General features: G+C 63.0%; 2 protein-coding genes across 2 annotated transcripts; both read left to right on the top strand.

The window, feature by feature from the left end:
- The first annotated feature begins 5435 nt into the window (after positions 1-5435).
- On the top strand, positions 5436-7069 carry LOC138990738 (nascent polypeptide-associated complex subunit alpha, muscle-specific form-like). Its single transcript, XM_070382804.1, has 2 exons — positions 5436-6464; positions 6791-7069. Exons 1-2 carry the CDS (start codon positions 5436-5438, stop codon positions 7067-7069), a joined length of 1308 nt encoding a protein of 435 aa, XP_070238905.1.
- A 457-nt stretch (positions 7070-7526) lies between these two features.
- On the top strand, positions 7527-10544 carry SCRT1 (scratch family transcriptional repressor 1). Its single transcript, XM_070382664.1, has 2 exons — positions 7527-7641; positions 9601-10544. Exons 1-2 carry the CDS (start codon positions 7527-7529, stop codon positions 10542-10544), a joined length of 1059 nt encoding a protein of 352 aa, XP_070238765.1.
- Positions 10545-14163: the final 3619 nt, after the last annotated feature.

Here is a 14163-nt window from a genome sequence, read left to right as displayed (position 1 = left end):
CATGCTCAACATGACCCCGGTCTGGTCTTTGTGCATCATGCCAGCTTAGTGTCCCTGGAACCAGGACCACCTGCATAATTTGCAGGGCCCCATGCAAAATGAAAATGCAGAAGTCCTTGTTAAAAAGTTATCAATTTCCAGATGGCAGCACTAGAGCATTAAACAAGCACTGGCTCCTGGACCTCATGTCACATGCTCGTGACGGCTGCCCCTGCCTGGAACCCTGGCTCAGCACTGCTCACTTTTTGGCTGCCAGCATCTCTGCCCATCTCTGGAGTGGAGTCCAGAAGCTAGGTGAATGGCTTTAGGCAATCCCAGGGAGCAATTGTTGTTCATGGCTCAAGGCTAGGAACCCCTACTTCTCAGGAGGTGTTCTACCAGGAGATGGGCTCAAGAGGTTGGGCAGAACCCAGCTGTGGAGGTACTGGGATAGGTTGGGGGTCAGTGCAGCAAGGGAGGCATGGAGTGTGGAATGTGAGCCAGGGGCTTGGCTGCCTGGGTGAGTGCCTGTGACCAAGCCAGGCCTGGGATGCCCAGGCTGCCTGTCAGATGTGGACAGGGGCTAGAAAGGCATGCCAGCTGCCTGGGCTCCCAAAGCTTGGGCTCCGCTCGGTCAGTCAGTGAGACTTTAGGGTGGGCTTTGTTTCCACCCAGTGACCCAAAGCCTCTTCCCACTTGGAGCTGATGACCTAAGGGTGACCCAGGTTGAAGCACCTACTTCTTTGCTGGCAAAGTGGCTGGAGGAGGGTGGTGTTCCTTCAGCTAGGGGATCAGGGCTTTGCAAGGATTCAGCATTTGAGCTGATACGAGAAATTGCGATCTTGTGGAGCTCTGGGGGAGAGACTTCTGGGAAGAGGAGGTGTGAGGTGCAATGCAGGGTAGAACTGGACATGTAGGAGAAGACATGAGAAGACAGGCTGGGCTGAGGAAGGGGACTGGGGCCTCGGGAAATCACTGGGGAGTTGTAAGCACAGATGCACTGCCATCTGAGGAGGGTGTGGGGAAGGACCAGGAGGCTGCAGGAATTGTGCAGGGAGAGAAGGGCACAGGGGAACAGAGAGGATCGTAGGCAGGTCTGAGCCCCATTGAGGCCATAGCAGACAGGATTTGCAGGAGGGCTGGATGCAGGCTGGAAAGGAATCCAGGGTGGGACTTGAGCTGGGCACGCAGAACAGTGAAGGAAGGACTCAAGGGTGGAGGACAAGTGGATACAAACAAGCACCCTGATCTTGGGTGCTTCAAACAGCAATGATGTACTTGTTGTCATGGTTTTGTGGGCTGGCTGGGCTCAGCTGTGCGGTTCCACTCCGTATGTGTAGCTGCAATTGCTCATATGGCTGCATCAGCTGGGATCTCAGTTGGGGCCAGAATGTCCAAGATGACCCCCATCCTCCAGGGCCTCTTTTCAAGTGGTGTCTCAATATTCAGCAGCCTGTCTTGCTGCTGGTTTGCAAGAGGGAGTGTTATAAGAGGACAAGACCCAGTGGGCCATAGTGTGCACCATCTGCATGCATCATTCATACTACATCCCAGTGGAGAAGCAAGTCATGTGGCCAAACCCAGAGCCAGAATGGGAAGGGTCTACCAAATGTGTGAACACCAGCAGGATCCTGGGAGCCACGAATGTAAGTAGCCCACCACAGTCCACCATCTGGCTCCTCCCAAGACCTCCAGCATCTCCTCCCATCCCAGAACTCAGCTCAGACTGCAAGTCCGAGATCTTGCATCTAAGTCAAGTCCACATACAGATGAGGTTTCTCAGGTGTCCTTTCTTGGGTATGGCCCTCTCAGGGGTCACTGTCCTTCGCTGCCCAGTACCAATGTCTTGAGGCCCATTGTTTCATTTATTTTGTCCAGTTTTGAAAAAATATTTATTTTTGGCTGCGCTGGGTCCTTGTTGTTGTGTGTGGGCTTTCTTTAGTTGTGGAGAGCAGGGGCTACTCTCTAGTTGCAGTGCTCGGGCTTCTCATTGCGGTACCTTCTCTTGTTGCAGAGTATGGGCTCTAGGGTGCCAGACTTTAGTAGTTGTGGCTTGTGAGCTACAGAGCACAGGCTCAGTGGCTGTGTTGCATGGACTTAGTTGCTCTGTGGCGTGTGGGATCCTTTGGGACCAGGGATCGAACGCGTGTCCCCTGCAAGGCAGATTCCTCACCACTGGACCACCAGGGAAGCCCTATTTTGTCTGGCTCTCTAGTTGTTCCAGGTAGGGTGGCAAATCTGGTTCTTGTCTGCACTCTGTGCTGGAAGTGACAGCCACCTTAGTTCCTCTGGAGCTCAACTAGTCTGATGCTTAAGTCAAGGCCTGACCCTCACCACCCTCTGCACTTTGGCTGAAGAGCTGGGAGCCTGCCTCAGTGCAGGCGACCAAGGGGCTGGGCCTTCAGCGGCTAGACAAAACTCTCCGGCCCTTGCTGTCCTCCCTCTGGGGCATCAGTAGAACTGAACCACAGCCATCCCACCCCCAGCCCTTCGGTGACTGCTGCTCCTCCATTTCCCGAACACCAGGTCCTGGGCCCGCTGCCGCGTTTCCTCCCTGCTGTGTGATCCCTGCTCACCACTGGCCAAAGGTCTAACCATCGGACCTCGGCCTTCTGCTTCCGCCTGTCTGAGTTCCGCCTGCACCATGGATGGGTCCTCGCTGCCAGCCAGGCAGTAGGCGAGTCTGCCCAAGTTCCTGCTGCCTGCCTTCTTGGAGTGTTTGTTCCTGATGCCTGTCTGGGTTCTCCAAGAGGGAACCACTGAGGCAGCAGTGTGAGGACATGCCCCTTGGTCAACCCCAAGGAGGAAAGAGAGGAAGCAGGAGGGCCGAGGCCAGCCCAGCACCCTGCGAGGGCTGAGGCGTCAGAATGGCTCACCAGAGACGTCACGCATCAGGCTGAGATGCCAGGCCTTTGCGTCCTGCATTGATCAGCCATTGGGTGCTGGCCACCACTAGGAGGCTGGGATGTGGGGCCAGAGGCAACCCCTGGAGCCTCTGACAGCTGAAGGTGTCCCCCGTAGGCAGTGGAGCCAGAGTCCTTCCCAGGAGGACAATAGAGACCATGTGTCATATGTGCACCCCAGAGAAAAGTCCCAGGAGTGGCAATGGGGAGTGGGACATAGGCCAGCAAGTGTTCAGAAGACTGACCAGTGCCCTTGGTGGAGAAGTGTGGTCTCAGGTTCCTGTGAGAGTGAGAAGGTAAACCGGCAGCAGAGAGAAGGCCGCAAGCCTGGTCCTCAGTCTGGGGAGACCGGGGGAGGAGCCTGCTCCAGGCCATGGGCACGAAGTTCCAGAGCAGATGTTGAATGAAAGCGGCAATCCCATGGCAAAGTCAGGGAAGCGAGCATACGGGGCCCACACTGTATCAGGAAGTACAGGCTGCCAGGCCACCACCCAACAAGCCTCTCTGCAGTGCAGGCGGGATGGCAGCCGGCTGCCCGCTGCCAGAGCCGACCTTGGTGGCCCCGCTGCTGGCCTTCCTCTGGTCGGTCACCTTTTCCCTCCTCCCCAGGGCTCACTCTGCCCCTGCTCTGGAGTCTCCTTTAAAACTCCCCAAAGAACACTCCTGGACTCAAGTGCCCCGTGACTTGATCGGGCAGACACTGTGTTAACACATGGAACTCAACACAGAGATGTTTCAGTTCTCTGGGAGTTACAGCTCAGGCTGAGGATGAGAGACAGAGGCTGTGAGCAGTTCTGGCAGCTGGATCCCTTGGACTGAGGAGGGACCTGGGCCACTTTGGGGAGGCTGGCCTCTCCAATAACCAGCTGCAGACCCTGGACACAGCAGGCTAAGGGGATGTTCCTGCCCAAAAAGGAAGCAGGCAGGGTCTGGTGGGACTTCCTAGTATCCCCAGGCAGGGCTAGATTGACTCACAGCAGGAGGCAGGGGGTCTCTGATACAACAGCCAGACCCACCTGCTCTCATGTCTTTATTTCCTAAGAGAAAAGTGCCATTTTGTGATGGGGGGAGGGACAGAAAGGAAGCCAGATTGGCTGTGAACTGGTCTTAGGTGATGGTGGTGACAGGCACACAGTCTGACGCTCTACACTTTTGTGCATATCTAATATTTTCTATAATGAAATGTAAAAAGAAACAAAACAAACCCCCAAACCTGAATTTGCATATTTGTTGTTTAATGTCTTTTCTGGTGAAGTCTCATTTCTTGTGTAGTAAGATACCTGCAGTGTCCCGCTAAAGTCTAACTTTTTGGTTACCTGGGACCTGCCAGGCCTCACATGCCTAGAAGCAGAGGCAGGCAGAGGAACAGAACCAACACCAAATCCTTCCCATCTGACATGGATGAGGAGCTGCTGCTGCAGTGTGAAACAGGACGGGGCAACCGAGACCTTCAGGCTGAGAGGCTCCTCGGGGCGCAGCATGTGCATACACCTGGGGTGCTGGAGTGCGCGGAACCACTGGGTCTGCCACTGAGACCCCGGTCTCTTCTTCTGCAGCAAGGCCCCTTATACCTCCAGCTCCCAGTGGAAGACTCATGGTGGCCTGAGGGGAAGGGGCTGCAACTTTCCAAAAGTGTTAGTATCTCCAACTGTCCTTTCCCAGCCTCTCCCTGGTGGGCTGGACCCGATCGTGGGGCACAGTGACCTCAACCTTAGGATGCCTGAAAAGAGGCAGGCAAGGAGGACTAAGTAATTGCTCACGGGCCCCATGTGTGCTCCACACCACGGCCGTTCTGGACTGATGGCCAGGGCCTAGGCCCAGCTGCCCCTCCCTGCTGGGCGCCCCAGGGGCTGCAGGCTCTACCCACACGAGGGCAAGCAAGGGCGGCCCAGACGATCCCCTTGGGAGCGCCTGGCCGGGGGACACATGTGTCGGTGCTCTGACACCGCCCTGTCATCAAGAGCGTTGGGAGCCAGGGGATGGGAAATTGACAGAGAGGCAGGAACTGGCAACCAGGAGCCGGGGAAGGAGAAACAGAGAAGTTGGCTGAAGGAAGACAGAAATGAGGGAAAAGTGGAGGGCGATGGAGGAATGGGACTGAGGAAAGAGGTGGCGGAGTGGGGCCAAAGGGTGGGCCAGGGGAGTGAAAGAGGACGAGGTGGAGGAACAAAAGCGCATGACAGACGACCGGGCGATGGGACCAACGGAGGGGGACAGGGACGCGGTCCGACTGCAGTGTTGGGGCGGACTTTGCGGGAGGTGGGGAGCTCCGGCTGAAGGGACTGCGCCTGGCACGTCCCGCTGGCGCCCCGAGGGTTCGCCCGGTAATTAGGCCTCGGTCCAGATGGGCCCCCAGTCCCGCAATCAAAATGCTAATTGGCCCCGCGCCTCCGGCTGCGCCTCCGCTGGGACCCCCGGGAAGGGGCAGAGATGAACCGCTCGGCCGAGGGGGATCCCTGCCCCCACCCCCACTGCGGTCCCGCCGGCTGCGGCTCCGCGATAAGGGGACGGCCGCGTCCCGCCCCTGCCCCTCGGGAGCACCAGCCACGCAAGATGAATATCCCGCCGCCGCCACAAAGCGGGCCTGCGGTCCCTGCCGCGCCCCGCGCCGGGCCGGTTCGCTTACAGCCACGCTCGCTCGGCTCCTCTGTTGCGACGCTAGGTAAAGCCGAGAGATCCGCGGAGGGCGGGGAGCCGCCGAAAGCGCGCCTCCAGAGCGGCCCTCCAGCCGCGCGCCCGGCCGGGTCCGCGGGCCCGACCAGCAGCCCCACACAAGGTCACCGCTCGCCGCGACGGGTGCGCGCACCCCCGCCTCGCACGCGCTCCCGGCTGGGGCGCGCCCGCACACTCCCGGGGCCGCCCCTGCGACCTTGGTCCCCAGAGACAGCGGGCCGCGTGGGGGCGCGCTCGGAGCAGGGAGACCCGAGCCACGGGCGGGGGTGCGTGAGGGGACAATGGCGGCGCCGGGCCCTAATTGGGGACATATGTCCCCGCGCGCGGCCATTGTGCGGCCCGGAACTCCCCGCACCCCCGCGCCAGCCATTGGTCGCTGGGCCTGACGTCATGCGGGCTGCAAACTCTGGGCGGGCGGCCGGGGGAAGGGTTATCCGCCTGGTTGCGGGGCCGCGTGGGGGAGCTGCAGGCGCGCGGGAGGGCGGAAAACCACCAGTGAAACCGAATTTCTGGAGCAAGGGCACAGCAGCCCCTCTCCGCCTTCACACTCCTCTCGCTGCGACGCCGCTGCGCTCGACCTCCGCCCCTTGGGGGAAGGGCGGGGGTGCAGAAGGCCTCTCCAGCGGGCACGGGGTCAGCCCGGGTGACCGAGCGGCAGGGACACACTGCGGCACGGGGTGCGCGCAGCACTTCCACACGGCGCTTTCGCTGCCTCAGCATTCGCTGCTTCTCCGCTCGCCTCCCCCACCTGCCCCCGCAGATCCCTCGCCTCCACACCCGACAGCTGGGCTGGCCGGACCGACCATTCTGGGGTCCGCCCTGTGTTCTTCCCTCAAAGATCCCGAGTCCGGGCTCGTGGGCCCCAGGCCTGCTCCCACCTCTCCTCCCACGCCGCACAATGCTGCGGACGTCTGGGCCTCCGTTCCCGGAACCTCTCGGGGGAACTCCACACGAGCTGGAGCCGCGGCATCCCCAAGACCCCTCCCAGGAGACCCTGGCGGGGGCCAGGCCCCGCGCAGCCATTTCCGCCGTCCTCTCCCCCATCCCTCCCTCCCCCTGCTGTCGCTCCTGGGCTTTAAAAGCCGGAGGCTGGGCCGGGCCGCAGGCAGAGGCGGCCGCGGGCGCAGGAGGCTGGGCCCGGGAGCTGTCCGAGCGCCGAGCCCCGCCCCCGAAGCCCCCATCCCTCCCTCCCACCTTCCCTCGGCCCGCCCTCCCCGAGCACCCCTCCCCCCCAGGACCCCCGCCCCCCGCCCGCCGCCGTCGCCGCCGCCGCTCGCTCCGGCTGCAGAACAATAAAGCAAGGCTCCCAGAGACCCCCGCAGAGGACCCCCGCCCGGCGGCCGAGCCCCCGCGGCCCGCCCCTCGCCGCTCCCTCTGGCTGTGCGCGCCCGGTCGCTGGCCGAGGTGCTGGCCGGGCCGGCGCTGGCCGCGGTGCTGAAGCTGCCGGCGCTACCGCCGCCGCCGCCTTCTCCAGGCCCCGCGCCGCTACCTCCGGGGGCATGGGGGGTCGCTGACTGAAGCTCCGCCGCGGCGGCGGGGGGGGGGAAGGGGGCCGCGGAGCCGGGCCAGCCCTGCACCCACTCGCAGCCTCCGGGCCCGGGACGGAGCCGCTCCCCCCCTCCCCCCCCCAGCCTCCTCCCCCGCCTGTCCAGGGGCGGCACTGCGGGCTGGGAAGCCGGGACCAGAGGAGGAAAGGAAGGAAGGAAGGAAGAGAAGAGAGAAGAGAAGAGCAGTGAAGAATAGAAGAAGAGAAGGAAGGAAGGAGAAAAAGAGGGGTCCGGAGCAGCAGAGGAGGAAACGCAGGACGGGCAGGCAGGAGAGAGGACGGCACCGCGCGGCAGCATCCAGAGGCCAGAGTGGGGACCCGTGCTGCCTCAGCCGCTCCTCGGATGGTGACGGGGCCCCGCCGCGGCCGCAGCCCCCCCGCGTCCCGGCTCCGCAGGCCCACAGCGCCGGAGCCCCGCAGGAATCATGCCCAGATCCTTCCTGGTCAAGAAGGTCAAACTTGACACGTTCTCCTCGGCAGACCTCGAGAGCTCCTACGGGCGCGCCCGGAGCGACCTCGGCGTGCGACTGCAGGAGAAAGGTGCGAGTTGGGATGGGGCTGGGGCGGCGGGCGAGGGGCTCAGTGCTGGAAGGGGTAGAGGGTCAGAGAGTGGGGCTGGAGGGACCAGGAACCCCAGGCTATAGGCTCGGAGGAATCAGAACCAGCAGGAGGCAGTGTCTGAAGCGGACTTGGGAGGGGACGGGGATGGGGATGGGGGTGGGGAGAGGGGAACGCAGAGGTAGGCCAGAACGGAGCCAAGGCTGAGCAGGGAGAACATGGATGCAGGAAAGAATGTGGGGAACAGGGGTCAGGAACAGGAGGAACACACTGACCCGCGCCCTGACCAACACAGAATGGACCCTGCTGCCATGTCAGGAACCAGCAATGTATGCAAACCACACTCAGAAACAGCCTGCCTCAGAACCCTCTTCTTTTCTTTGGCTGCACCTCTAGCCCCCTCTTCTAGGGCCAGCAGGGAAGTGCTAGGAGCTCCAGGGAGTAGCCATGTGGTCCAGTGGGGGCCGCCCACCTGTCGGGGCAGAGGCAGTAGCAGTGCCCCCATCCCTGGAGCAGGGTCAGGGAGAAGGGTGTGGGCAGGTGGGCTGTGGGCAGGGAAGTCCAAGTGCTGGAGGCAGGGGGAGGCTCTTTGTGCTAGGGCGCCCAAATTCAAGGACAATTGCTAGCAAGTGGGCAAGGGGGCTGGGAGTGCCAGCAGCCTGGGGTGGAAAAACAAGTGTGACCTGCAGGAGCATAAGCCTGTGTTCAAGCCTGTGTGCACATGTGACTGCGTGTGGCCATGTGACTATGTGCACTTGTGTGTGACCCTGTATCAGTGTGTGCCTGTCTGTGTGCCACTACATGGGACCATGTGACTCTGAGGCCGCGATGTGCCCATGTGATTGGCAACCCCAGCTGAGAGTGTGTCTGGTTGGCTACATGTCTGACCCTGCGTGAGTAGGTGGTGCAGGCCTGGCTCAGGGTGCGGCCCACCCTGAGGGGACTCCAGAATTTACAGTCTGAGAGGCTGAGGGTAACTCTGAAGAAGCCAGACTCTGCATCGTGCGGGGTGTGTATTTGTGACTTTGAGGTTGTGAGATCCATCTCATGCCTTGAGAACAACCGCAGTTGCAGGCATGAATAATGCTGCCTGCCTGCAGCCTGTCTCTGTGAAGGTGTCCACTGGTGCGTGCCCTGGCACTGCCCCCAACACAGTGTCTTCCTGGTCACCTTTCCTGGGGTTCAGGAAGGCCCCACAAAGGATTAGGGCCTGGGGAGAGGGAGTAATGTGGAACAAGGTGGTACCCAACGGTGCAGGATGACGGAAAGGAGTGGTGGGGAGAAACAAGAGTGGATGGAGGGAGACAGGGCTGGAACGGAAGCTGGTCAAATCTAGTGAGTAGTGGGAGACCTGGAAGATGAAAGGGAGGTAGAATTCTCCAGGGCTTGTTGGGAGACCCCGAGCACCAGAACAGGTGAGCATCGAGGCTGGACACAGGCTCTGGGCACGGTGGATGAGCCAGTGGGAACCGTGAGAGCAGGAGCGACGGGGTCCCTGGACAGGCGGTCCTGGCTTTGTGCGCTGCGGTTCTGCAGTGTGTTGCATAATCAAGGAAAACTGCTGAAGTGGGGAGAACCCGAGGGGGAGGGAGAGGGGGAGGGGAGGAGGGGAAGGAGGGCGAGGGAAGCGCCGCCCCTCCCCCCTGACCTTGAAGCTCCGCGGAAGGTGGGGGGGGGGCAGCCGCGCCCGAAGATGCGAGTCTTTCCCTCCTCCAGCGAGGGCGGGGTGCAGCCCGGCCGGGCCCTGGCTCATCTCTCCTCTCTCTCCTCCCTTCCCCGCCGTCGCCATCCTCCCTGCCCCGCTCTCCCTCGGCCCCTTCTCCTTTGTCCTCCCCGTTCCCTTCTGGCCGGCCCTGGTGTCTCTTGCCACCCTCCTGTGTGTCTTGCCTGCTGCCCTGTTCCCCTCCCGCTGTCTGCCTGTCTGTCCGCCTCGGCCCTTAGGATACCTCAACGACTACGCGGGGCCCGCCTCCGTCTACGATGGCGATGCCGAGGCGGCCTTGCTCAAAGGGCCATCCCCGGAGCCCATGTACGCTGCGGCCGTGCGGGGAGAGCTGGGCCCGGCGGCCGCGGGCTCGGCGCCGCCGCCCACCCCGCGCCCGGAGCTGGCCACAGCCGCTGGTGGCTACATCAACGGCGACGCGGCGGTCAGCGAGGGCTACGCAGCTGACGCCTTCTTCATCACCGACGGGCGCTCCCGTCGTAAGGCAGCCAACGCCAGCGCCGCCGCCGCCCCCTCCGCAGCCTCGGCGCCGGCCCCCGACGGCGACGGCGGAGGCGGGGTCGGGGCGGGCACGCGCGGTGCGGGGTCGGGGGCTGGGGGTCGGGGCGGCGCGCGCGCGGGTGCGGGCACCGAGGCCCGCGCGGGGCCTGGGGCCGGCAGCTCAGGAGGCCGGCACGCGTGCGGCGAGTGCGGCAAAACGTATGCCACGTCGTCTAACCTGAGCCGCCACAAGCAGACGCACCGCAGCCTGGACAGCCAGCTGGCGCGGCGCTGCCCGACGTGCGGCAAGGTGTACGTGTCCATGCCGGCCATGGCCATGCACCTGCTCACGCACGACCTGCGCCACAAGTGCGGCGTGTGCGGCAAGGCCTTCTCGCGGCCCTGGCTGCTGCAGGGCCACATGCGTTCCCACACCGGCGAGAAGCCCTTCGGCTGCGCGCACTGCGGCAAGGCCTTCGCCGACCGCTCCAACCTGCGCGCGCACATGCAGACGCACTCCGCCTTCAAGCACTTCCAGTGCAAGCGCTGCAAGAAGAGCTTCGCGCTCAAGTCCTATCTCAACAAGCACTACGAGTCGGCCTGCTTCAAGGGCGCCGCCGCCGGCGGTCCCTCGGCCCCTGCGCCCACCGCGCCGCCGCAGCTTAGCCCTGTGCAGGCCTAGGGCGGCGGTACCTCCGCCAGCCGGGTTGGCTCTCAGCAATACGGGCCCCCAGGGAGGTCTCCGCCGGCGACCAGGCGGAGGGGCCGGAGGGCGGGCCCCTCCTCACAGCAATAGGGGGAGGGGGCCCGGCCCCGCCCCGCCCGCCAGGGGCCTTCCCGGCCCCTTCAAGCAATAGGGTCCCGAGGGGAGACCCACCCCGAGCCCCCTCCCTTCCCCTCCAGGGTGCCCCAGGCTTTTTCCCAGCAATAGGGTCGAGGAGACCCAGAACCGAACCTCATCTCCGAGTTAGGTCTCTGAGACCGGGGTGGGGTGAGGTAGGGAGCGCCCCCTCCTCCCTCTTCTGCGCCCCTGGATCGCGTGGCAGAGACTCAGGTCTTCCCCACCCCTTCCCAAGCCTTCCAGAGCCCGGCCTGCGGCCTAGACGTCGGGGAGCAACAACGGGGGAGGAGCAGGGTGAGGGGCGCAGAGGCTACCTGCGCCTCCTTCTCGGTGTCCGCTGAGCCCCGGGAGTGTTAGACGAGTGCGGATCGGGGACTGGGGCGGACGGCGGCACCTCTCTCCCTTGAGTTCCTTCCGGGGCCTCAGTCCGAGCCGCTTTCCTACCCTTGCCTCGCATCCTCTGCCAAATCCGAATTCTTCCAGCCCAGCTTCCCGGGCTCTGTCCTCCATAACGAATAATAATGACGCATATCAAACCGCATGGACTTATCCGACCTCCTCAGATCCCGCTCCCGCCCTGCCCTGGGGCCCCCTCCCTCGTACCCGGGCATTCGGTGTTGGAGGACGGATTCCTGGGGCCTGGCAGGCAGGCCTGGGCACGGCCCTCTACACACCTCTCTGTATTCGCTTTGCGGGTAAAGCCCCCTAGGGGGGTTGCGGATGCGTCGGGTTTTCTTTCTGTATTTGTACGTTTTATTTATGAACGGATTGCACTCGGGTCCGGGAAGGGGCACAGAGGCCCCTATCCTTCCCGCCGACGCCGGGGGCTTGGGATGTCCAGGATCACTTTCCCCGCCCCCGAACCCCGCCCACCTGGGCTCCGCCTCTCGGGAGCCGCAGGCCCGCCTCTCAAAGGCCGGCCCCCTCCCGGAGCCCCAGACCCCGCCCTCACTCTGTTGCCAACTTACACCCGTCTATGCCAAAGCCTCGGCGGCGACCCCGCCCCAAGGGCCCGCCCCATTGGCCGCCGCCTTTGTGACGTCACTGCATGCAGCCCCAGTCCCCCTCCCGTCCCTTCCCGGAGCTGCCCGCTCCCAGTCCCTCTTAGTTAGTCCGAAGCCGACTATAGAGCAATAATGCGCACTGCATGCGAAGCTGCCGCCGCCTCTAGAGTTACTGAGAATCAGGTATCCCCCCGCCCTACCCACCCCATAGGCCCCTAGATCAGGGACGCTGCGCGGGGCCGGACGCGCAGACTTTCTCCCCCCTCTCCTGCTCTTCCCTCCCTCCCCTCCCCCCCTCCCACGGCAGAGGCCGGCGGGTGTAATGGTTTCAGGGGCGGGGCGGGGTGTTTGTCCCCAAGACCCCTCCTTCAGTCGTCCATCACCCACCCATACTTCATTAGGCACCTACTATGTGCCAGGCCCACTGCTGAGTCCGCCAGGGGTGCGGCGACCTGCGGGAAGGTGCATGTTGATGAGGGATCCAACCGGCTTCGGTGGGCCAGGGATGGTCACAGGTGCAGAGAGAGCCGCGGTCCCTAGACCCAAGCGTGGGCCCCTCAGTCCTCCCCACCCCAGCTGGGGCCAGTGCTAGGCACAGGGGGCTCTGCTTTGACTTGGGCCCGGGTCCTCAGCTCAGGTGGCACAGACCCGGGCCCCAAGGCCCAGTGCCACCCATACCGAATCCCATTCCTTCCATCCCTTGGCAATGGCAGCTTTGTCACGTCAGGCCAGGGTCCCAGGTCAGAGGACAAGGTGCATGCTGGAGCATTTGACCTGGCCAGCCCTATCCCAGTGGGTACCAGGCCCAGCGGCTCCCACAGGGGTGGACCCGGGCCTCAGGGCCCGGCACAGCAGGGCTCATGTCCAAGACCCCTCCATCCCAGCTCAGTGTTCACACAGCTCCCAGGCCGGGGCCTGCCCACTTGTGCTGGGCACACCCGCATGCACAGGCACACACAGGTGCCCCACCCTACCCTACACGCCTATCTACCTACCTACCTAAGGAGAAGGCCGGAGGGCCGTGGGCCGGCCAGGGTCTCCCGCTTCTCCCCACACCCCGCCGCCGTGGAAAGCCATGGGCCCCCTCCCGCCCCTGTAACTAAGCAGCACAATAACCGACTTAGCGAATTCAGGTAGAAGGAACGTTTAGGTAGCACCTATTTTGTACTGATTCTATAAGTAGGGCCCGAGATGCGGGGGCCCTCGGGTGGGGGCTGCGGCCGCCGGCCTGCCTTGCCCCCACCCCCGCCTGCACCCCGCCGCCTTGTACATACTCCCACCCGGAACAGGCCGGGATTTTTACTCGGGCTGCGCCCCTCTTCCGCCCCCGTTTGGGGCCGGGCCGGCCGGACAGACGGACGGACGGACAGACCTCCTTCCTAAGCACAATAGCACCAGCTCCCCGGAGCGCCGCACCTCCACGAGGAGAATAAATGCCACTCTTGATAGAACTTGGAGTGTCGGGCTGATGTATACAAGGCTGGGCCCGCGCCGCAGGAGACACTGAGGAGTCTGGGGGGCATCTTTCTGGGCCTGCAGCATCTCAGAGGCCAGGCAGGTGCAGGCCCTGCGCTGGGAGTGGCAGTCTACCCATGCAGCCCTGGAGTCTCACCGCTGCCTTTTGGGCATGTGTTTTCTTTGGCAAGAGGACAGTCTTCCACCCTGGAGGGCCGGCTCGGCAGACTAAATGCAAGAGGACACTCCTGAAGGCAAAGCAGCTGGCTTTCCTCCCACGGCAGGTAAATCTTCTCTGTGCCAGGAAGTGCGGAGCCTAAGTCAAGTCTAGCCCAGGACTGATCTAGAACGGCCACAGTGGGTACAGCAGGGCCTGTAAATCCTGTGGCCTGGGGTATCCTCACTCTTCTGTTAAGACCTCCTGCTGCCCCAACAGGCCTGACAACCAACAACAAGCCTTCCTCAATGCCACTAGAGAAATGGGAAGTGCAGACCCCTTCCTGCAGCCTGCTTTCCACATCCTGACTTCCAGATTCAGGGGACATGTCCCCACACTGAGGAGGCTTTCCTTGGTAGCTGGACCAGGCTGGTTGTGGGGAGGAGATACCCAAGGAATAAGAACCTCCCATGGCCACCCCCAGCCCTTAGGCTCTAGACAGGGTGAGTCAAGTTGAAAAGATGAATGGCAGGGCTGTGCTGGGCTCAGACAACCAAGGAACATAGACTCCTGCCCCAGCAAATGCCCTTGGTAACCAGGTAGGTAGGCATGAGCTAAGAGGCTCCAAATCTTTGCAGACATGTGGTCAAACTGGATCAGCCCAGGGCCAGCACAGCTGTCTGCACCCCTGGCAGGGGACAGGCCCACCAGACTCCACTGGTGTGGACAGCAGGAAAGCCTGACCTGCAGTAGACCTGCTGCTTCAGGGTGGGATCACCTGAGGTGGGCACCCCCTTCTGGGGAGCACTGTCAGCCTTCATAACCTCAGGATGAAAGCCCCCAG

This window comes from Bos mutus, chromosome 14, assembly GCF_027580195.1.
Source record: "Bos mutus isolate GX-2022 chromosome 14, NWIPB_WYAK_1.1, whole genome shotgun sequence".
Lineage (NCBI taxonomy): Eukaryota > Metazoa > Chordata > Mammalia > Artiodactyla > Bovidae > Bos > Bos mutus.
Note: the sequence above shows the minus strand (reverse complement) of the source record. Positions and strands in the feature narration are given on the sequence as shown.